This window comes from Marmota monax, unplaced genomic scaffold (genome assembly GCF_021218885.2).
Source record: "Marmota monax isolate L192 unplaced genomic scaffold, Marmota_monax_Labrador192_F-V1.1 WCK01_AAM20220418_F8-fsc00569, whole genome shotgun sequence".
NCBI lineage: Eukaryota > Metazoa > Chordata > Mammalia > Rodentia > Sciuridae > Marmota > Marmota monax.
The window spans coordinates 45,106-68,712 of NW_026694722.1; the positions used below are offsets into that span (position 1 = coordinate 45,106).

Consider the following 23,607-nt stretch of genomic DNA (forward strand, 5'->3'; position numbering starts at 1 on the left):
CTCCAGCCACACCATACCTGCCCCCAGTTACCACCCAGTGAATCCCTATCAATGGACTGATGCACTGATTACATCTCTCATAACCCAGTCATTTCACCTCGTAATGTTCTAGTATTGTCTCATCCATGAGCTTTTGAGGGACACCTCATATTTAAACCATAACAACCACATCATGATTTTCAAATTTTACAATACAAAATATTATGTACACACTAGTAAGGACACCTGACTCATTCACAATCCCCCAAACCCTTTCCAGCAGAGCCATATCCCTGAGTGGAGAGGTCCCCAGGATGGCAGGCTGGGCCCTTGACTTTTCAAACCCAGATGACCATGTGATTGGGATGTCCATGATTTACAGCCATGGCTCTCCTTTCCAATGTCAAGGAAGCCATAGTATTAATCAAAAGATTATTAGTAAAATAGAATCAAAACAAATTGTCAAGTATAGCTAGTTTTTCCTCCCTCAAAGCTTTTGAGTCTGTGAGGGTTCCTTCTCTGCTCCACAGTGGACTCCTTCCCACCCTCAAAGTGCTGCCCAAAGCTCGGTCCTTGTCCCCAATGCCAATCTAATAACGAGGACAGGGTTTTGAGAAAAAGGAAAAAGAAGGTTTATTGCTTTGCTAGCAAAGGAGAAACAAAGGGGACTACTGTCCCAAAGGCTGTGATCCTGCCCATCAGCAGGAACAGGGGGGTTTTAAAGAGAAAATGAGATTTATTTATTTTTATTTTTTATTTTATTTTCTTTTAAAATGAGATTAGAAAGGATAAATCAGGAAGAATAAGATCAGGGAGGAGAAGGTTAGGGAAAAGAAGATCAGGGAGGAGAAGGTCAGGGAGAAGAAGGTTGGGAAAAAGAAAACATGTAATTTTCAAAGCCACAAGGGATATAGTCAAAGCATCAAGTGAACCCCTGGTACAAAAGTGCTAGTTCAGAGGTCTCCTCCTCACAGGACTTTCTCTGATCACGCCTTCTGAAGAAGAAACCTGGCCCTGTCACTCTGTCACATCACCCCATTTACCCTTTGGGGCACCTCTCACAATTTGTCACTATGTTTTTGTTTATTTTATCTCTCTCCCACTAACCTTCACCTCCAGGAGGGCAGTGACCCTGACAGGGGCAAAAACTGACTGTCCACAAGGCCAGCACACATTTGGGGAGGGGAAGGCAGGGTTGGCTTTCACTTTTTCCAAATATTCAACTTATTGTCAATATTTAAAAATTAAAGAGAGACTATACGGGTGTGGTGGTGCACACCTGTAATCCCAGTAGCTCAGGAGGCTGAGGCAGGAGGATTCAAGTTGAACGCCAGCCTCAGCAACCTAAGAAGAAGGACCTAAGCAACTTAGCAAGACTCTTGTCTCTAAATAAAATATAAAAAGGGCTGGGGATGTCGCTCAGTGGTTAAGCACCCCTGGGTTCAATCCCCAGTACCATTAAAAATAATAATAATTTTTTTTTAAAAAAATTTTTTAAAAATAAGTTCTTGGATTTCCAGATACTGCACTCCAGTTCTCACCCAGCCCCCACCTGCACCCCTTTACATAACCCTTGGCTTTGTCTTTCCTTTATCTGACCTGCCTCACTCCTGGAGTTCTCTGGGTCTAAAATCCCTGATCTTTTGACACCACTCACTCAACAACTGAGAGTGTTTCAATAAATAGAGCAAGAAAGGTTAACTGTTTTGAAGGAAACATTCCATCTAAGTTTTGGATAGACTGTACTCCAGACAGCTTGTATGACACAAGGGACACCCTCTGGTGCCTAACCTCTGGTGGGTGGGGAAGGGGGGGTGCTAGTGAAGAACCAGTTACGACCCCCTGAACTCACACTAGTGAGCTGGGCATACTGCTTAGGTAGATTAATCTAATCTGAATGAGAATTCTGGATGGTGTTAACCCATTTTTAGAATAGATTAATCAAATGATAATCTAAAGTTTCGATTATAGTATGTTATGTTGACTAAATAATCCAAGTGCTACCCTAATCTCTTTTTCGGTCATCTTTTTATGACCGAATGGGTAGACCGCTAAGTATATAGGTGAGTAACACATACCGTTGCATTTGGGAGGCTCAGTATCAAAAACCCCTCTAAGGAGAGCCAATCTCACCCCACGAAAACCCATCAGAGCAGGAAGGGCCGCAACTGGGTCAGGAAGGCGGAACGTGCCAATGCCATAGTGCGCAGGCGCGCTCGAATCCTCAGCCAGTTTCTCCGCAGCCCAGACAGACTTCCACCCGCACGGCGCAGGCGCCAAGGCAAACCAAGCTCTCTCTCTCCCTCCCACATCTCCCGGAGTCTTCGGGACGCCCTCCCGCAGCAAAGTTCCTGCGCAGGCGCCGTACCGCGTCCCCGCCCCCGGAAGGGAACGGGGAAGCAGTGGCTCCCGGACGCTTGGGAGCACGACGCCGTGGGTGGGGCCGGGACGTGAGAGCAGCGCGCTGGCGTCACAGGGGCGGCTATATAAGTGAATACAGGCACCGCCCCTCCGCCCCAGTCACTGAGCCGCCGCCGAGGACTCAGCAGCCTCCCCCTCGAGCCCCCTCGCTTCCCGACGCTCCGTCCCCCCCGCCCGCCTTCTCCCGCAGCCGCCTTCCGCAGGCCGTTTCCACCGAGGAAAAGGAATCGTATCGTATGTCCGCTATCCAGAACCTCCACTCTTTCGGTAAGCCAGGGGAAGGTCGCGGGGCGTTCCGGGCCCCGGAATCTGCTAAACGCTCTGGGCCTTCGTAACTCGGACGGGAGTAAGGTGTCCAGGCTCTTGGAGTAACAGGGCCGATGGTTTGGACTCTGGGATCGGACCCTGAATACGACCGGAAGGAGCGGGCAGGAGGTCAGCCCTTGGGCGGGCCCAGCGTTTCGGGTGGCGCATTTACTAATGGCTTCTGGTCCTCCTCGGGCCACACCCGCCCCCTCCCGCCACCCATGCGTCACGTCCGATACGTCATCGCCGTTGTCACGGAGCCGGGATGGAAAGGCGGTGCCAGCCCTAAGTGACAAACGTGCTCACCAATGGGGGTGGGAGGCTTGGCCCCGCCTCGGGAGCTCGGGTTCCGGCCAGTTGCATCAGCCGGGTGGGGCGCTGCCTGCCAGCCGGAGCTCCCCGGCACGTGATCTGCCGAGGCAGGGCGGGCCTAGGGCGAGAGGCCCAGGCTTTCTCTGGTTCCTGGGAGAGCCAGCCGTCCTGGACTGACCTGTTTGGGGAGGGCCAACAGAGGACGCATATCCAACCTGACCCAAGTTGCCCTAACGATTTCACTACCGGTTTCTCACGTGCAAAAGATAAGTGGGAAGGTGGCAGCTGAACCATCACAGCACTGAATAAGTTTAATCTTTTCTTCCCAGACCCCTTTGCTGATGCAAGTAAGGGTGATGACCTGCTTCCTGCTGGCACTGAGGATTATATCCATATAAGAATTCAACAGAGAAACGGCAGGAAGACCCTTACTACTGTCCAAGGGATCGCTGATGATTACGATAAAAAGAAACTAGTGAAGGCGTTTAAGAAGGTGGGTCTAAAAAGATAGTCCATTGAAGTTATCCACTAGGGCATACAAACTAGAAAGGCATTATTAAATGCGTTGGTGCAGTTGCTTGGCCTAATTTGTTTTGCTCCTTTTGTGCTTGCAGAAATTTGCCTGCAATGGTACTGTAATTGAGCATCCAGAATATGGAGAAGTAATTCAGCTACAGGGTGACCAGCGCAAGAACATATGCCAGTTCCTGGTAGAGGTGAGTTCAGGCATGTATTGATTCTATTTGTGCCTCTTTGTTGGCAAATATTAAGTCCTTCATGGTGGGCTCAATTTTTGTTGCAGACAGAAGGCTAAGGAAAGAAAGAGTTGAGTTTTTAAGTGCATGGATAAAACCCCATATTCTAAAGACTGAAGGGACTTGTCTACTTTCCTGATGCTTTTTTAAATTTCATACAAAGTCATGCTATATCATTTTTTGATGTAATGGTTGGTCCCCATCCTCACACTCTAGTTTCTTGAGGCAAGGATGTTCAAGAAGGTAGTTAAACTAAACACCCCCAGTTGAACCATTGTGCTTGGCAGAGATTGACATGTGCACACTGGCTGCTGGGTTCCTTTTGCCAGGTAAAGTAGCTGGAAGACCTATTATTGCCATCAGAAGTAAAGTTATTTTGTGGGTGTTTTTTGTTTTAGGATTTTAGCTCCCTTTCCGCCCTTAAAACTTTGCCCTTTTCTCTTTGCAGATTGGACTGGCTAAGGACGATCAGCTGAAGGTTCATGGGTTTTAAGTGCTTGTGGCTCACTGAAGCTTAAGTGAGGATTTCCTTGCAATGAGTAGAATTCCCCTTCTGTCCCTTGTCACAAGTTTAAAAACCTCACAGCTTGTATAATGTAACCATTTGGGGTCCGCTTTTAACTTGGACTAGTGTAACTCCTTCATGCAATAAACTGAAAAGAGCCATGCTGTCTAGTCTTGAAGTCCCTCATTTAAACAGAGGTCAAGCAGTAGGTGCCTGGCAGTGTCCACCCTGAAACAAAGCAATAACGTGATGTTTCAGCAAAGCCCAGAGCCCCAAGATCAGATGGCTGTGTCTGACCAGAAGCTTCTCAACTCTCCCTCAGCTGAGGCCCCTGCCCTGAGTGTCATGACCTGATCAGGAGGAAATGGGGTAAGGCAGCTGTACCACTAGAAGGGGGCCTTTGGTAGTTTTGGGGTTTTTTTTGTTTCATTTTGTTTTTTAAAAAGAATCCCTGGTGTCTAACGTGACCAGGTGGGCAGAACTCAGAGGCCATCTTCCTTCCAGTGAGGGGATGTGACATCTGGCTTGCCACCAAGGTCTTCTTTTTGACTAGACATATTCTAGCTAAGGCGTATCCAAAACAACAGAATGTGAGGCCAGCTTAATATCAGTTAAACTTTTGACAAGGGAACAAATTCCAAAGTGATGTTATCAGTCCCTGTAGCTAGCTGTAGAGCTTTGCAACTCACTAGCAACAGCTGCCCAGTGCCATGTGAAGTGATAAACTGGTTTTTGGTTTTCTTTTTCCCTTCCAGTTTTAATGTTATGTAATGTATTTAAACCCTTATTTAAATAAAACTTGTTTTCAGAAATAACTGACTTGTAGATTCTACTTTATCCATAGTCAATCTTGTGTATATGGATGAACCACAGAAATAGGCAGAGGAGGACATCACAGCTTAACAACTGAACTTGGCCTAGCAAGCCTTTTGCGAACTTGTTCCTTGTGGGTCAGCTGTTTTGCAATCATTTAGCTAGAGTTATGCTGTCCCATTAATCAGTGTCCTGGAAGAATGCTGCATGGCTGACAGGGTTAGCCAGCCTGAGTGATGCACTGGTCACTGGGCTGTCCCTCTTTCAGAGCTGTGGAGAGACTTGAATGGTTGGAAATTCTTGAAGTTCCTCAATGGTCTTCATTTAAGCCCTAACAAAAGGACAGTCATGATATAACCTTAATCAAAGATCCACTAACTAGAAAAAGTGTGCAGCATTGTACTAAGCAATGGGTGTGTAGTATTGAGAAGCTGGAATTTAATGTTGGGAGTTCACTCCTGAGAGGAAATGTCAAGGTCTGTCCTTGGGTCCATAAATTTGTCGATGGCTCATTTTGTAGGTAAAGGTCACTTGGGTGAGTAGGGATAGAGGCCAGATCGGGAAGATACTAGAACCAGGTAAAATATGGAGGGGGCTGGTAAAAAGTTGGAGTGACAACTGTCCTGAAATGTAAATAAATCCCCAAAGTAAGGGCTTGACTAGAACAAATTTCTTCCTGCAAAACTGATAATATTTAATATAAGTAGAACTTACCACCTGACTCCAAGGCTCCAAACATAGTAGCCCTTTACAAAGAATTTGAGACCTTTTTTAAAACCAGGTATGGTTTCACATCCATGTGATCCCAACACCTCAGGAGGTTGAGGCAGGAGGATCATGAGTTCAAAGCCAGCCTCAGCAACTTAACAAGACCTAGTCTCAAGATATAAAATGGGCTGGAGTGCAGCTCAGTGGTTAAGCACCCCTGGGTTCAATCCCCAGTACCAAAAAAAATTTTGACACGTGGTAGGATTTGATAGCAAAAGGGTTCTTACAGAAAACTTAGCAATCCTAGAGGTCAAACCTGTAGAAGATTACCATCAAATATGTGAGACAAGAGAATTCCTCCCTCTGCTATAGGTTGATGTGAAATAGCAGCTAGATTCTTTATTTGGATGTGGCTTTTTGTGGAAGGAGCTGTATTTCCCTAGGATAAAATTAAAAGAGTTCAGCTAGCAACAGTTATCTATGAAAGTGTTACTGTGAGGAAGTTTGTGAACACCCAAATCCAATTGTGACTTGGGTGAATCTCTGGACTAAAGTAAGGAAGCACAGTTCATTCAGTGGTTAAGAAAACTTCAGATGTGATAAGTTCCCAAGGTTAGTAAGTAGAAAAGCCTCTAGATCTCAGGACTTCCTGTGTACTGTTCTTTGTATATTCACAAATCAGAACCACAAGATCACAGGATTGAGAACTTCCTCACTCCTGTCCTCAGAGAATGGGGCCAGGAGAACTTCATGAAGGAGGTGCCACGTGAAGCAGGACATTCCAGGCAGAGCGAAGAAGTCGGGCACCTAGGGGCAATATAAGGATCCTGGCAGGACCAGTTTGTGTATACAGCAGGAATGATAACAGTACTGTCTCTCACTACTGCCAGGCCTGCATACATGGACATTTACCAGAAGCTCTAGGGAGGACATGATGAGGCAAGTAGGTAGGAAAAAGGGAATAGAGGAAGATGGGGGCTGGAAAGTCCATGTGAGCTGAGGAGCCAGGTGTTAATATGCAAAAGAACCATAGTAAAAGACTGATTATGATGAAGAATGTCTCCCAGTTCTCTACTTAGTCCTTGCCCTCCAACCCCAGACCCCAGACATCTTGCCCTCCATGGGTAAACAGCATGGAGGGATCTTCAAAGACAAAACATTTCTTAAAATGGTGAAGGGCTGGAGTTGTGGCTCAGTGGTAGCACAGTCATCTGGCATGTGTGAGGCACTAGGTTAAATCCTCAGCACCACATAAAAATAAAGTATTGTGTCTAAAAAAAAATAATAATGGTGTAATGAAAACAAAAACCAGTCAAGTAAAACCGTACAAGAATCTACAAAAACCCATCCAAAGTGCTGTAAATTCGTGAATAACTTGAAACACCATTTTTTCCGAGAGAATTGACCCCTTCCTTGTTTACCTACCTCAGTGGTACCCCCTTGTGGCATTAGTTGTAAACAGTGCTTTGCCCATTAAGAGCTTGGCTTTTTTTTTTTTTTTTTTTTTTTTTCTTTTCTTTTTCCATTTGGATTTCACTATGTTGCCCAAGCTGGCCTGGAACTTGTAAACTCAAGTGATCCTATTGCTTCAACCTAGAGTAGCTGTGTATACAGATACATGCTACCACACCCAGATTAATTTTTAACCTTGTAGGACATATACGTTATTTAAAACTTTAGCACTTAATGTGAGATTAGAATAATTTCTTTTAATTCCTCCCAGCTCAAAAATTCATGATGCACATTTTCTTAGGAGATCTTGTTAAAAAGATATTGAGATTGAGATTCTAGGCTCTGCTTAGGATGGTTTAACTCTGTTGGGTATTAGCTGAACAATGCCCAGGTCTCCCTGGCTTTTCAAGGACCTATGTCTATGAACTGAGCCAGGTATGGTGACTCATCCCTGTAATCCCAGAAACTTGGGAAGCTGAGGCAGGAGGATTGCAATTTGAGGCCAACTGGACAACTTAGCAGGACCCTGTCTCAAAAATAGTAAAAATGGGCCAAGCATGGTGGCACACGTTTGTAATCTCAGCAGCTGGGGAGGCTGAGGCAGGAGGATCAGGAATTCAAAGCCAGACTCAGCAACACTGAGGTGCTAAGCAATTCAGTGAGATCCTGTCTCTAAATAAAATGCAAAATAGGGCTGGGGTTGTGGCTCAGTGATTGAGTGCCCCTGAGTTCAATACCTAGTACCAAAAAAAAGTAAAAATGGGCTAGAGATATAGCTCAATGTAGAGCACCCCTGGGTTCCATCCTTACTACCCAAAATACGTAAGTAAATGAAAATAAAATGTCTAAGAACTGAAAGGAAGTTTTATTTCAAATTTGACCCCAAAATCACAAAATCAAAATAAATAAATGCTTAATGCTATAAAACATAACCTTGACAATAACTGCATATAAGTCTTATATGGCTGTATGTAAATCTAATAAAAGTTTTAGAGAAAATATTTTTTAAAGATGTTGATAAACCTTTATTTTATTCATTTATTTATATGCGTTTTCTGAGACTCAAACCCAGTGCCTCACACATGTTAAGAACTCTACCACTGAGCCACAACCCCAGCCCCAGGAAAAAATTTTTTGGGGGTACTGGGGACTGAACTCAGTAGCACTCAGCCTAGGATTATAGTCATGCGCCACCACACCCAGTGAGAAAATATTCTTAACAAAACTGAAGTTTGCAAAACTTATAAACATTTTTTTCAGTAAATTCTACAGATTCAGTCACCAATACCAGGGGGAAATTTTACAGACTATGTATGCTGCTTTGGCCTTTGGGTTCATTTTATTCATTTGATATGAGGCTCTGAAGGGCTAAAAGATCTAGGAAGTAGCCCTGCCTGTGTAACCCTCGTTCCTGATTCAGAAGCTCTTAACTGGGGCCCAGAAATCTGCATTTTATCCAACATTAACCAGTTCCTCAGGGGCAGCCCATGAATCACACTTGGGGAAGCTCTGCTTTGGATAAAGGGGAACTGTTGAGGAAACTTAGAGAGGAGGGGAATATCATCAGAGCTCAACTTGAAAAGTAATCAAGAATGTTATATTGAAGATGGTTTAGATAGAGTGGCCCAGATCTTTGTTGGGCTGGAGATGTAGCTCAGTAATAGAATACTTATCTAGGATGTGCAAGGCCCTGGGTTCAATCCCCCAGGTACCCCCAAAAGGGTAGGGGGACAACCCTTGAAATCTGCATGTAATGCACCTTGTGTATTTTGTGGGGAGACCACCTATAGCTTTTATTAGATTCTTAAAAGGACCCACAACCCAAAATACCTTCCATGTTTCCTATCCAGAAGTTTACCAGGTCCCAGATTAACAAAGGTTTTCAGGAATACCATTAAGTGTCTCCTTAAAACTGTGTGTTTTGCAAGAGGAGCATGCACAGTAGCCAACACTCCACAGTGCTCAGACACCTGGGCATTGACTTCTTATCTCCACAGCCACCGTCACCAGCCGTCACCAAGACACAGCAGCCCAGATCATTGCACAGTTTAAATTGTCATCTTTTAAGGTTATTTTATACCCACCATGGACAATTGGCTAAAAACAGGAAGCATGGAACACAGGTTGAAAAATAAGTTAACATGAAGCATAAACACAACAGTCCCTCTGTGGGTGTCAAGTCATTGATTGTCCATTTCTGTGAAACAGGAAGAGACGAGCACAAGGGGGAAATTAGGTGCAATGAGGTTATGATTTACGTAGGTTCCCTGGTCCATCGTAGAGACAGAACTAAAGACTTTTGCTGCTCAACATGACCTGGGAACTAGTTAGACGAGCAGGATTTCAAGTCCCTGCCAGATCTACTGCATCAATCTTCATCTTATCGACCTTCATTGAGTAGTTTGGGACACGCTGTTTAGACAATGAAATTAGCAGACCTCCTGTTGTGATCTGCAAACTGGTTAGAAAAAGACTAGCTGGGCATGGTGGTGCACGCCCATAATCCCAGCTACTTGGGAGACTGAGGTGGTAGGAACTCTGAGGCCCAGGAGTTTGGGGCCAACCTGGGCAACACAATGAGACTCCTGTCCCTTGGAGAAAAAAAAAAAAAAAAAGTTAACATTGTTTTCATAAGAGTAGATTTGCTGGAGTTTTAGATCTGCATTGAAACAAACAAACAAAAAAAATGGACATCTGAAAGTCAAGCAACAGGTATGAGCTGAATACAGATTATCCCTGCACTAAATGGGAGGTGTTGATACCTGACTGCCGGGAGCTCAGGCCAGAATCACTGGGAGTGGCGCAGGAGTGATAGTTGATCTACCCATACACCTCCATCAACCTGCAGGTCAACCAATTAAGAAGTCTCCCAGATGCCAAAAACAATGTTGACAAGCCAGGAGTGGTGACACATATGCCTATAATCCCCGAAACTCAGGAAACTGAGGCAAAAGGATGGCAAATCCAAGGCCATCCTCAGCAATTTAGCAAGACCTTGTCTGAAATTTTTTAAAAATTTGAAGTATTGGAGATGTGGCCCAGGTTTAAGGTACCCTGACTTCAATCCCCAGTACTACAATGTCAACAGAAAATTCAGTGATGGCTTATCTGATTTGGCTTTTCATTTATTGGGACCAAAGATAGACCACATCTCATTATTTGCAAACTGTTTACATGTGACTATCTTGAAACTCTCTTGCATGATGCTCTAGGAAAAAAAAAATACAAATGTTATATGTCAAAATTTTAGTATTATAGGCTGGGGATATAGCTCAGTTGGTAGAGTGCTTGCCTCACATGCACAAGGCCCTGGGTTCAATTCCCAGCACCACAAAAAAAGGAAGAAAAAAATAGTATTACAAATTTAAAGAGGTCCCAATGAATGTTAAAACATACACTCAATGAAACCTAAACCTGTATTAAATATGTATTTGTTCTTATAGACAAACTGATATATCACTTTTTAACTTGTTCAAAGTCATGCTTTTGCATTTAATTAAAATTACACAGAATTTTGTCTCTTTTTAAATGTAAAAGATCAAAATTGGTCTTCATTAAGATTACCACAGGTTATGTTTTAAGTTAATGAACCTATCATAATTTACCAATCCCAAATATCTTAAATTTAATGTTCAAAATTTCATAGCATATGCATGGCATATAATGAAAATATTTAAAATTTCTACATTGGTCCTTTAATTTTGAGTTTTGTTTGTTTGTATTGTTTTATTTTGTTTTGCTTTTGTTTGTTTGAGATGGACTCTTCCTGGGTTGCACAATCTGGCTCCAGACTCCTGAGATCAAATAATGCTCCTACCTCAACCTCTTGAGTGCTGAGACTCTAGTCCCATGCCCGTGCACCGAGGCAGAAAGACTTTTAAGTGCTTCTGGAATCAAGCTTCCTGGGTTCAAATATTACCTGTGTGTCTGATGAGCTCTGCGTCCTGGTCCAATCACTGGGTTGAGTTTTAGATTTGATTTTGTCCTGCTTGCAGTTAATAAGTTATCCTACTACTGTCCATCAATTCTGGCAGAAGATACAAGACTCCTGGATCAGAGGCAAGTCACTGTTACCCATCACACAGCCAGCAGCATGATTTGCCTTCCACATCCCTCAAGAGTGACACAACATGGACCCAGATGAATGCCATGCAGGCAGTAGTTGCCTCACAGCTGAGGAATACGGAGCTTGGGGATCTGTAGCTTTCACAGTAAGCAGTAAGCAAGCCTACTCTTTGTCCCTAAGGGAGACATTACTCATCCCTCAAGTTGCTCACTTTAAACACAACCGTAAGAAATGGCCCAGCTAGAGGCAGGAGTAGTGGTGCCTGTCTGGAATCCAGGGGCCTAGGAGGCTGAGGCAGGAGGATCACAAGTTCCAAGCCAGCCTCAGCAGCTTGGTGAGGCCCTAAGTAACTTAGGAAGATCCTGTCTCAAAATAAAACATAAAAAGGGCTGGGGATGTGGCTCAGTGGTTAAACACCCCTGGGTTCAATCCCGAGTCCCCAGTACTAAAATAAAAAGGGTCCAGCTGAAAAGCGGACCTGGCCTTGCAGCATATTCAGCAAGAACATGCGGAAGACTCGGGGGCCTTGGGTGGATGGCTTCTTTGCCTCCCTCAGCAATCACTAACCTCTCTGTGCCTCCGTTTCCTCAGCTATAAACTTGGGGCAATAATATTACCTCCCAGGAGATTGTGGTAAGGTTTAAAAGACATAATGCCTCTAAAGTGCTTAGTTAGCAAGCAAGCCTGGTCACCAAAGTGCTCCCTAAATTTTAGTCACTATTTTTGTGGGAAGAGGGAAGTGAAAATTCATTATAGTCATCAGAAGGCTTTCAGGGAAGAGCAAGTCCCCTCCAGGAAAAAAGGAACAAAGGAAAACTTGTTCAACATTGTGGGGGGGGGGGGGGGCGGGGCAGCCCAGCGCCTAGTAAAGATGGGCTCTTAGAAAATTTTCATTGACTAAATCGACAAATGGGTGAATGAACAAATGAAGGAAAAAGTGAAAGCATGTGGTCTCTAAGTGGGCAGGAGTGTCAGGATTGAGGGTCCTGGAGAATCAGTTGACCTTGAACCAGGTGAGTACTCTCCAGTGATGGAGGAAAGGAAACAAAGGACAGAAGTTGGATTCAGACAATTGTGTTCTTGGTGCTGAGATGGGGGGAAGGGGAGACCTGCGTCAAATGACCTTGGAAGTGAAGGAGAGATGATTCACCAGGGTTGCCAAGCAACAACCCAATTGCGGGATATTAATTTGCAATTGAATTCACTGGTTACTTTCGGGAAACATCCTCTCTGTTTTCTCTGAGAGAGGGAGTCAGAACTAAGGAAGGGATGGTGGTAGCCTCTGCCTGGAACTGGGGACCAACCTGCAGATTGTCCCCATATAATTGAAATGACAAACCTTGGTATCCAAGCTGGGGAAGGAGGAAAGTGAGACCAGGTGGGGTGAGGACCCCATGGGTGGAGGAGACAAAAGGTAAAATAAGCAGAAACTGGGCTCCTGCAGAGAGTGTGGGATGGGGGCTGTGGGCTGAGGGGAGGCAGCAGTGGAAGGAGCCCAAGAAGGTTCACGGCTCAGCTTCCGGCTCCCTGGCCCGGCTAGGCTCCCTGTGGGGACTAAACCTGGCTGAGCCTCTCTGCCTCATCTCTGAAATACACCTGAACAAGACTCCTCCAACACAGGAACCTTCAGAATTATTTTTCCCATTTAAAACCACTATTTTAAATTGCCAAACAAAATTTTTCTCAATATTTTATTTAAAAAAATGTTCAAATACACCCAGAATGATGGTGCACACCCATAATCCCAGCTACCCAGGAAGATGAGGCAGGAGGATTGCAAATTCGAGGCCAGGGTCAGCAACTTAGTCAAGCCCAGTCTCAAAATAAAATGGGACACATCTGCAGATCTAGCTCAACAATGGAGCACTTACCTAGCATGTGAAAGGTCCTGGGTACAATCCTTAGTACTGAAAAAAAATTTTTTTTAAATACACAGAAAAGTAAAAGAATTTTAATGTGAATACTTACACCCAGCACATTGATTCTGTCATTTATATTTTATTATTCTTTCTTTTTTATTTTTATTTTGTACCAGGGATTGAACCCAGGGGTGCTTAACCACTGAGTCACATCCCTAGCCCTTTTTAATATTTTATATAGAGACAGGGTCTCAATAAGTTACTTGGGGCCTCAATAAATTGCTAAGGCTGGCTTTCAGCTCATGATCCTCCTGTCTCAGCCTCCCAAGCTGCTGGGGTTAAAGGCATGCACCACCATGCCCATCTGTATTTTATTATTCTTGTGTATGTATGTGTGTGTGTGTGCTATCTGGGATTAAACTCAGAACTTCAGGCACAACGTGCAAGCATTCTGCCATTGAGCTACATTTCCAACCCTTATTAATTTTTGATTTTGAGACAGGGTCTTGCTAAATTGCCTAGGCTAACCTCAGACTTGCAGCCCTCCTGCCTCAGCATCCTGAGTGGCTGAGATTACATGTGTGCATCACCTAGTTCAGCATATATTTTATTATTGTTAATGACATATCTGTCCATCTTTTTACGAACTTTAAAATAAACTGAAGTGTGCACAGCACACTTCACTCTAAACTCTTCATTAACTAGAGTTCCTCAATTTTTTACAGTTTGTGTTTTGGATAAAATTTCTATTAATGGGATACATAAATCCTAAGTGTGCATTTAGTGGGTTTGGATTTTTGGCTCAGTGATCTGAACTCAAAGCCTGGGCTGAGAACCACCCCTTCAAAGACACAGATGGACATCAGATGAGGGGGTGGGGGTCAGGAGTGCTGACAGAGGGGTGTCCTGTTGTCTCTGGGCATTAGGCCTGGGTCCCTGAGATTGGGTGGGCCTCTCTAGCTCAGTCTGGGAGCAGCATCAGGCTGCCCTGGTAGCCCTGCCACCTTATCACACCGTAGAGCAGGTGAGGCCAGAAATCACGAACCCATTTCCCCCTGCCAATCCCCTGCCCCAGGAGGGACCATGTATGCCCATGTTGACACGAATACCTCCCAGGTGTCACTGTTTGTCCCCTGCACGTACCCTGACATCCTCCAGGCCCTTGTTGCCTGGTACAGGGTGACTGAGTCATCACCAATCTCTCCCTTTTCCACTATCAAGAACCACTTAGGGCTGGGCAGGGTGGTGCACCCTGTAATCCCAGCAACTAGGGAGGCTGAGGCAGGAGGATCACAAGTTCAAGGTCAGCCTCAGCAATTTAGCAAGACCCCATCTCAAAAAAAAAAAAAAAGTCCCTTTCCAACTAAAAAGTGCTGTGTCTCTAGATTCGTGGTAGAGGACTCTTGGAATCAGTTCCCATTAGTGCGTGCACACACACACACAAACACACACCCACACAAAGAACCAATTAGGAGGCCAGGGGTTGTGGATTTAGCTCAGTGGCAGAGCTCTTCCCTAGCTATGCCCAAGGCCCTGAGTTCAGTCCCTGAAAAAAAAAAAAAACAAGATAACAGGAAGCAGAGCAGCTGCCTCCCTGACAGCAATGTACAGCTAATCAAGGGCGATCTCGAAGCCGCATTGTGGGCAGAGCACACCTGGGTGTGCGGGGCTGTGGCCCTCCATAGGGTGTTCTTGGTATCTTGGTGATGTTTTTGTGCCCCTAGAATCTAAACCCCACCAAAGCAATAGTAGTGCCCACTGATATTCACCTCTTATCCCAGACAGGGCTCCTCTTGACTCTGGCTCCCAGCAGGTGCTCAGTAACTGAAACTCATTTGAAATATTTAAAAGATCAAAATACTTTAAAGAACATCTCCTTTGGGCTGGAGTTGTGGCTCAGCGGTAGAATGCTCGCCTAGCAGGTGCAAGGTGCTGGGTTCAACCCTCAGATAAAAATAAATAAATGAAATAAAGGTATTGTATCCAACTACAACTTAAAAAAAAAAAATCTCCTTTGGGCTGGAGATATAGCTCATTGGTAGAGTGCTTGCCTCACATGCACAAGACCCTGGGTTCAATCCCCAGCACCACACAAAAAAGAACGTCTCCTTTTGTCTGTCTTTGAAAAATCACATGCAAATTCCTGAAGGATTTGTTGTTACTGACAGAAGCCTTCAGAAGGCTGTAATTCTTGTATTCTTTTGGGGGTGTGGGGGCTGCAGTTACTGAGGATTGAACCTAGAGACAGTTTACCACTGAACAGCATCCCCAGCTCTTTTTATTTTTTATTTAGAGACAAGGTCTTACTAAGTTGCTGAGGGTGACCTTGAGCTTGCCTCCTGCCTTAACCTCCTGAGTTGCTGGGATTACAAGCATGCAACACCGCTTCATTTTCTATTGTTGCAAAAATAAATTACCATAACTCGGAAGTTTATAACCACACAGATTTATTCTCTTGCAGTTCTAGAGGCAGAAGTCCAGGTAAACTGTGGCTCCCTGGTTCTGACAAGGCCCAAATCAAGGGGTGGGGAAGATGGAGTCCTTTTGGAGGCGCCAGGGGTAAATCTATTTCCAAGCTCATCCAGATTGTTGGCCGAATTCAGTTCTTGGTGTTTGTGGGCCTGACTTTCCAGTTCCTTGCTGGCTGTCTGCAGAGGGCCTCTCTGAGCTCCCTAAGGCCACCTGAGTGTCCTGCCACTACGTTCTAATCAGCAACTGCACGGGAGTCCTTCTCATAACTTAAGATCTTTCTGATTGTCCTTCAGTGACATCAGTCATTTTATTGTTGTTTTTGGGGTGCTGGAGATTGAACCCATGACCTCACATGTGCTATGGCCACATCTCTTCCATCTGTAGCTGGGGAAATTTCTCTGCTTTTTATGACTGCATGATTAAATTGGGCCCAGTCAGATAATCCAGAATGATCTCTCTATTTTAAAACACGTAACCTTAATTATATCTGCAAAGTCCCTCTGCCATGGAATGTCACATATTCACAAGTTCCAGGAATTGGGATGTGGACATGGGAAGACCATCATTCTGCCTGGACACACCTCACACAGCCCTGGATTTCAGGCCCAGCTCTCCTTTTCGGTGTGTGAACTCAGAATGGGGATTGCTTCGCCTGTCTGACCCTCAGTTTCTTCGTCTGTAGAAAGGAGTCACACAAGCCCATATACCCCAGGACCATGGTGAAGAGGAACTGCATTCATTCATGCAGAGGGCTGGTCACTGACTCACATGCGACCTTGTCATTGTGATGACTGGGGCAGGTTGACAGGGAGGATGTGGGATTGGGGCCTAGGATTTGGCACCTGATCTTCAATTTAGAGAGAGAAAGTGGATTTTGTGAGTGGGTATCTCTGAGACCCCAACAGGGCAAGGGGTCTTGATGATGCCAAATGAATGAAATTCCCAAGATGTTCTGGACACTGAGTTGAGGGCTTTATGTACATCACAAGACCCATCCCAAATCATTCCCCTCATTTCCTGGAGGAGAAAACAGCTCAGCGGAGAGATTTATCCAAAGCTCAACAAGCTGGAAAAGGGAAGGACAAGGAGACCCTTTCCCTTCCATCAGACCAGGTGCCCCTGTGAGGAGAACACGCAGTTTCCATGACTGTGGGCTCCTGGGATGAGGGCCGTCTCTCACCTCTCTGAAGATGACCCCACTCCTGCAAGCCTGACAGTGCCCACGGTGACACCCGGCATGAATGGGTGCCGAATGGGAGACAGGCATCTCATCTATTCGGGGAACTTGCCGACCTCCTGTAAGTACCTGGGGAAGAACAACCCAGGGGGCCGTAACCCTGTCCACCAGCAGAAACCAGCCTGGACAACCTGGGCTGTACTGAACGCTGGTAATTTCCTGTTACCACGGCAACACCGTCTCCATCCCCTCAGGATATAAACAGAGCGGCTCCCGCTCTACCCTTTCCCCCAAACCCTCTCAAAGTACTTCCATCTCTGAGATTCTGTGATTCAATTAATTATCACGAATGCCTGTGCTGTTTTTTGTCATTTTTCATTTATTCCCTCTGCTGAGTCACCGTGTCCTGCTCTGAATTAGAGTGGTTATTCACTAGAACATTTGGCCACTGGTTGCCATGGACACCTCACAGCCTGCATCCTTCATTACCCATTAATTCTCAACAAGGCTGGCTGCGAGTGTGGGTACCACTGCCCTTATCCAAGACCCGAGGCACATCAGAACTCCCCCTCAGAAGTGGAGGGGGGGATGCTGATGACGCATGAACAAGAGCAAATGTCTGGTTCCAACTATGGAAAAATAAAATAATAGCCTAGAGCTCGCTACATCCATCCAAACCATGTCCAGGTAGCAACTGACCAAATAAGTCAACAAGTGTGCCATTTTGTGTTTTGGGACATCTTTGGCAAATGCCTTAGTCTGTTTGCTAATCTTTTTTTTGGGGGAGGGGGTACCAGGGATTAAACTCAGGGGCACTCAACCATTGAGCCACATCCCTAGTGCAATTTTGTATTTTATTAGAGACAGGATCTCACTGAGTTGCTTAGTGCCTCACTGTTGCTGAGGTTGGCTTTGAACTCCAATCCTCCTGTCTCGGCCTCCCAAGCAGTGTGCCACTGCACCTGGCCCTGTTTGCTAATCTTTTAAGATTTTTTTTTTTTTTGAAGGAGGGGTTCTGTAATTGAACCCAGGGATGCTTTACCACTGAGCCACATCCCCAGCCCTTTTTATTTTTTAAGTCAGGGTCTTCCTGAATTACTGAGGATCTCACTAAATTGCTGAGGCTGGCCTTGGGAGCCTTCTACCTCAGCCTCCTAAGTCACTGGGATTGCAGGCATGCCCCACTGGTCCAGTTTTGAGGTGTGTTTTTACATTGCAAAGCTGTGAATGCTTCATGCAGATTACTATCTCCCTGTAAAAGCAAAACCAGGGGGGCTTGAAATGAAGGACCCTCCTCGGACTCTGGGTAGAGGGTTTGCAAGAGGCTGGAGCTGGGGAGTGGTTCTAGGGAAGTAGATGGCGTAAGGGGAAGAGAGATGCTGGGTTTTCCCTGGTCAGGGGAGGATGAAAGGTTTCAGAGGCAACCAGGACGTAAGCCACTCTGCAGAAGGAGCGAGGCCATCAACCCACGGCCCATTGCTCCTGATAACTACAACACGTCCTGTTTGCAGAGGCTGGTGGAGGGGACAGGGATCGATATACCACTCCTCACTCACACACTCCCTGGCCATCAAACATCAGTATATGGAGAAATAGGCTTCCTCTGAACCTAAGGTCACAGGGTTCATTCCCCTTGCCTACCCCCACCCAAGGAATATAGTGTAAGAGAAGAGTACCAGGTCTCTGACCCCAAGGATATGGTGGGAGCCACCACTCCTGACCTGGGGAGCATGTCCCTGTCACTTGCCTGCCCCATGTGCCCAGCTAAAGAGCTTCCCCCCCTTCCGTTCCCCAAACCCCAGATGACTGACTAAGACTTCGTGACAGGGTGGGGCAGAGGTGGCAGGTTCCCCATGCCCATTTCTCTTGCTGTGGGGAGGCTGGCCTCATGCCAGAGGAGGGTTTGGGAGGGACTTTGAGGGCTTTATAAGGCAGGCCTGGAGCATCAAGAAGAGCAGAGAGCTGACCCGGCTACTGCACCACCCGCCTCCCAGCTCTGCAGGTGAGAAAACCCCGAGGGGAGGGGAGAGTGGGAGACAGTGTTGACAAGTCCCTCACCATCAAGGTACCAGGCCACTGGCCAGAGCCTGGGGCTCACACCTTGGTGTCTCCAGGATGGGACCCAACCCTTAGCCCAGAAAATAATTAGGTCTCAGCTCTAGGACAACCCTGGCATTCCCAGCCTTTGTCTTCCACCTGCCTTTGTGCTCCAGCCAGGACCCTGCTGGCCCTCTTTCCTGACACTCTTCCCAGCACAGGGAGGTGAGGAGGACAAGGGCTACTCTCCTGTCATTCAGATGAGGAAACCGAGGCCTGGGAGGGAAATCTGACTTGCTCAAAGTCCTTCAAATGATTAGGCAGGACTGGAACTGGAACTCCTCACTCCTGGATCCCATCTCTACCTCTCTCCTAGACCAGCACTGCCCCAAAGAACTTTCCATGATGATGGAAATGTTCTGCATCAGCACTGCTTTGGACTGCCATATTGATGGCAGCCATGAGCCACGTGTGCTCTTAACATGTGGCTAGTTTGAGGGAGGAATAGTTTTGTTTTTTTAGCCCGGCTGGTCTCAAACTCAGGGGCTCAAGCAGCCCTCCTAGCTCAGCCTCCTCAGTATCTGGGACTGCAGGCATGCTCCCACATACTCTGCTAAGGGAGGGATTTTTCTATAAAGTGCATTTAAATTTAATTATATTATTGTTATGTATTATTTTATTTTGTTATTATGTATTATTTTATTTTGTTATTATGTATTATTTTATTTTGTTAATTAATTGTGGCTAGCAGCTACCGATTGGTTAAATGTGCCGCTTCCATTGGACAGTGTAGCTCTAGGTCACCGATTCTTCAACTTCTCTTTCTGTAGCAGCCAATTCTTTTTTCTCCCAAAGGAAACCTAACCAGAGAACCTCATTATGAAAAAACATTGAAAGTAGCATTTTAGCCAGGCATGGGGGCACATGTTGATGATCTCAGTGACTCAGGAGGTTGAGGAAAGGCGGATTGCAAGTTCAAAACCAGCCTTAACAACATAGCAGGTCCCTAAGCAACTTAGCAAGATAACCAATCTCAAAAATAAATAAATAAATAAAAAACAGCTGGGGATGTAGCTTAGTAAATAAAGCACCCTGGGATCAATCCCCAGTAACAAAGAGGGGGAAAAGATGTATCTTATTAATACAATGGGGTTTTTTTAAAATATTTATTCTTAAATTTTTTAGGTAGATACAATATCTTTATTTTACATCTATGTGGTGCTGAGGATCAAACCCAGTGCCTCATGCATGCCGGGCGAGCGCTCTACCACTGAGCCACAACCCCAGCCCACAAAGGTTTTTCTTCACAGGAGAAAGTTTCTATCATTTACTTTGATAGAGCCAATCAGAATAACGGGGACGAAAGAACACAAAAATACTGAATGCAGAGAACTGATGAGCCTTTGGCTCTTGTGTTCGGGGCATCCCATTTAGTTCTGTATTAAGGTTTCCCCAAACTTGATCCGCCATGGAACTTAGTTGCAAGTGGTAACAGCTTAATTTTCCCCAAGCACTTTAGTACAGTCACAGGATATTCCTCAGCTAATCAAACAAGGTAGCAGGCCCCTTGCTCCAAGGGCCACACAAACACAGTGAGACCTGCCCACCATCCTGGTGATCTCCAAAGTGACTGCATGTGGTAAGACTCCTGAGTGTGTATGCTCCTTGGTATTACTATTTAAAAGTTTACTTTAAATTACAAAATTTAAACATCTACACAGCCATGAACAGGGCCTCGGATCCCACAGAGCAGTCTGGGAACCACTGCTCTAGGGCCTGAATTTCTCTGAGGGAAGCAGGTAAGGAGGAAAGGCCAGGCCTGGGGTGCTGGGCAGAGCTGGCAGGAACTGGAGAGAGGAACCCGAGATACAGCTGCAACCCACAGGGAGTCACAGGCCTGCGGCAGGTGGGAGCCCTAACCTGGAGCCCATGTGATCTGACTTCCTGTTGCTGGGCCTGAGAAGGGACACCCTGAAACCTGGACCTTCTCCCCTTTGCAGACAAGATGCAGCGACTGTGTGTATATGCGCTGGTTTTGGTGCTGGCTCTGGCTGCCTTCTCTGAAGCTTCTTGGAAGCCCCGCTCCCAGCTGCAGGATGCGCCCTTGGGTCCAGTGACCAATAAAGGCCTGGAGCCACAGTGGCTGGACCGAAGGCAGCTAGGGCCCCGGGGGCCCCCACACCTTGTGGCAGGTAAGAGCTGCCGACCAAAGTGACTGTAAGGTCCCCCCATACTAGCCCTGACCTCAGTTCCTGGAAGATAGGTGTCTTTCCCTCATTTTCACCTCCTATTGCTTCCTCAGACCTGTCCAAGAAGCAGGGGCCATGGATGGAGGAAGAAGAAGCAGCATATGGGTGGATGGACTTCGGCCGCCGCAGTGCTGAGGAAGGGGACCAGCGTCCCTAGAACCAAGCTTCAGAGCTCTGCCACCTCCCGCCCCACCATAGCCCCATCCTCTAAAAAGCAAATCAGAATAAACTAGCTTCAAATGGATACTGGATTGTGTCAAATGATGTGAGGCTGGGAAGGGGGACTCAGCTGGGGACAGCATTGAGGCATCAAGGAGAGTTAAGCTCTGCCTAGGAACAGGGACACCGAGCAACCCCTAGGACAATGGACCAAGGCTAACTCTTCTCCCAGAGCACAGCACTGAACAAGAATCTATCTGGGTGGCCGGGCTGGGCTTGTGGCTCAGTGGTAGAGCACTTACCTAGCCTGTGAGGCACTGGGTTCGATTCTAAGCACCACATAAAAATAAACAAAGTTTCATCCACAACTAAAAATATATATATATATATATTAAAAAAATAATAATAATAATCTATCTGGGTGGGTAAGAGAGTAAGTGGTGAGGTTTTCAGCCAGAGTAATGTTTTCAAGAGATAAATCAAATTCAGAAGCCTGAGGCAGAAAGTTTGCAAGTTCAAGTTCAGCCTGGGAAACTTAGTGAGATCCTGTCACAATATTCAAATTTTTTAAAAAGGGCTGGGGAGGTAGCTCAGTGGAAGAGTGCCCCTGGTTTCAATCCTCAGTACTGCAAAAAATAAAGATAAATCCAATTGTGTCACTCTCAGTTTTAATCTTCTAAGCCTGCCTTTGCACCTAGAATGGAATCTAAACTCTTTTTTTTAAATATTTTTTAGTTGTCAATAGACTTTTATTTTGTTTATTTATATGCGGTGCTGAGAATCAAACCCCATGCCTCACACATGCTAGGCAAACGCTCTCCACTGAGCCACAACCCCAGCCCTGAAACCTCAACTTTTGTTGAAGCTCTAAGAAATACTCCTACCACCCCGCTCCCCCTGCGGATGCCTGTGTCTTCCTCACCTTACTCAAACACACCATGCTCCTTCCTCTGACCTATGCTTGGAATGTTCTACCCCAGACACACATACAGCAGGTTCCCCTCTTCTCCTTGAATCCTTGGTTGAAATGCCTCTTCCTGAGAGACCTGCTCCTTCTGCTCCTCACCCTTTGTTACTCCATCACAACAGAACACTTTTTTTTTTTTTTGGTACTAGGGATTGAACCCAGGGGTGCTTAAACACTGAGCCACATCCACAGCCCTTTTTATTTTATTTTGAGGATAAATAAATAAGAAAAGTTCCCTGGCACCCCGCACCCTCCATCTGCCTAAAAGCAGGACATACACTCTCTTTGAGAGACAGTCTTGCTAAGTTACTTAGGGCCTTGCTAAATTGCTGAGGCTGACTTTGAATTTGCAATCCTCCTGCTTCATCCTCTTGAGCTTCTGGGATTACAGGTGTGTGCCACCATGCTCAGCTCACAACATAACATTTTCTTGAGACCATATGTCACAATCTGCAGTTGGTGTTTTATCAGTTTATCATCTGCCTCCTCAGCTAGGCAGAAAATTTGGAGAATGGCGACCACGTGTGTCTCTTCTTTGCTGTATTCCTAGTGCTGAAAATAGAGGAAGAGCAGGGTGTGATGATGCGTGCCTGTCATCACAGGGCAGCTGAGGCAGGAGGATCGATAGTTCAAGGCCAGCCTGGGACTCTTACTGAGACCCTGTCTCAAAATAAAAAAATAAAATGGGCTGGGGATATAGCTCAATGGTAGGGCACTCCTGGGTTCAATCCCCAGTGCCACACATACACACAAAAGGAAAAAGAACAAGGAAAGAAAAGAAAGGAAGGAAGAGATAAAAAGAGAAAGAAAGTAAGAAAAGAAGAAAAATTTTTAAATGAATAAAACCTAGGGGAACCAAATAAATATTTGCCAGATTGACAGGTGAGTGACTGGCACACCTGATCATCCCTCACCTGCTGTCTCCACTGTTCTAATGCTTATCAGCCGCATCCCACCACAGGCACAGCTACTCTCCTGAGGACTGGAGGGGAAGGAAACAAAGCCCTCTATCCACAATAGTCACGGCTGGACTCTAATTAAAAAAAATTACACAAGAAAAGAAAGCAAATTTATTGGGGCTGGGGTTATGGCTCAGTGGTAGAGTGCTTGCCTAGCATGTATGAGGCACTGGGTTCAATCCCCAGGACCACATGAAAATAAACAAATAAAATAAAGGTATTGTGTCCATCCACAACTAAAAAAAATTTTTTTAAAAAAAGAAAGAAAATTTACCAGCAGGTGTATTGCACACTTAACACATGGAGTATCCAGAGATGAGTAACTCAAAAACGTGGCTCAGAATTTGGGTCCGTATGACATCTTCAACAAAAAACATTCGGTCTGTCAAGAAATGCCAAGATAAAGGAAAG

General features: G+C 45.6%; 2 protein-coding genes and 1 long non-coding RNA gene across 4 annotated transcripts in view; 2 read left to right on the forward strand and 1 right to left on the reverse strand.

Moving 5' to 3' along the window:
* LOC131423385 (uncharacterized) overlaps window positions 1-2,322 on the reverse strand; it is a 33,216-nt gene extending 30,894 nt beyond the window's left edge. The window contains exon 1 of the long non-coding RNA XR_009224867.1: window positions 2,058-2,322. This is a non-coding gene — a long non-coding RNA (uncharacterized LOC131423385). The remainder of the gene's footprint in view (window positions 1-2,057) is intronic.
* Window positions 2,323-2,478: 156 nt separating this feature from the next.
* On the forward strand, window positions 2,479-5,093 carry Eif1 (eukaryotic translation initiation factor 1). Of its 2 annotated transcripts, none has more exons than XM_046423980.2 (4): window positions 2,479-2,667; window positions 3,348-3,511; window positions 3,633-3,744; window positions 4,222-5,093. In XM_046423980.2, exons 1-4 carry the CDS (start codon window positions 2,637-2,639, stop codon window positions 4,233-4,235), a joined length of 321 nt encoding a protein of 106 aa, XP_046279936.1. In that variant the 5' UTR covers window positions 2,479-2,636; the 3' UTR covers window positions 4,236-5,093. The 2 variants fall into 2 exon arrangements, with proteins under 2 accessions (XP_046279936.1, XP_046279935.1); XM_046423979.2 differs by having other exon boundaries at window positions 2,484-2,667; window positions 3,633-3,734.
* A 15,774-nt stretch (window positions 5,094-20,867) lies between these two features.
* Window positions 20,868-21,321, forward strand: Gast (gastrin). Its single transcript, XM_046423965.2, has 2 exons — window positions 20,868-21,054; window positions 21,165-21,321. The coding sequence occupies exons 1-2, from the start codon at window positions 20,868-20,870 to the stop codon at window positions 21,266-21,268; spliced, it is 291 nt and encodes a 96-aa protein (XP_046279921.1). The 3' UTR covers window positions 21,269-21,321.
* Window positions 21,322-23,607: the final 2,286 nt, after the last annotated feature.

Excerpts from the sequence above, each read along its gene's own strand:
- Eif1 (XM_046423979.2), top strand. The coding sequence starts at position 2,637 with ATGTCCGCTATCCAGAACCTCCACTCTTTCG. Across the intron at positions 2,668-3,347 it reads CCAGAACCTCCACTCTTTCG|ACCCCTTTGCTGATGCAAGT; the intron begins GTAAGCCAGGGG and ends TTTTCTTCCCAG. Across the intron at positions 3,512-3,632 it reads TAGTGAAGGCGTTTAAGAAG|AAATTTGCCTGCAATGGTAC; the intron begins GTGGGTCTAAAA and ends TTGTGCTTGCAG.
- Gast (XM_046423965.2), top strand. The coding sequence starts at position 20,868 with ATGCAGCGACTGTGTGTATATGCGCTGGTTTTGGTGCTGGCTCTGGCT. Across the intron at positions 21,055-21,164 it reads GCCCCCACACCTTGTGGCAG|ACCTGTCCAAGAAGCAGGGG; the intron begins GTAAGAGCTGCC and ends TTGCTTCCTCAG.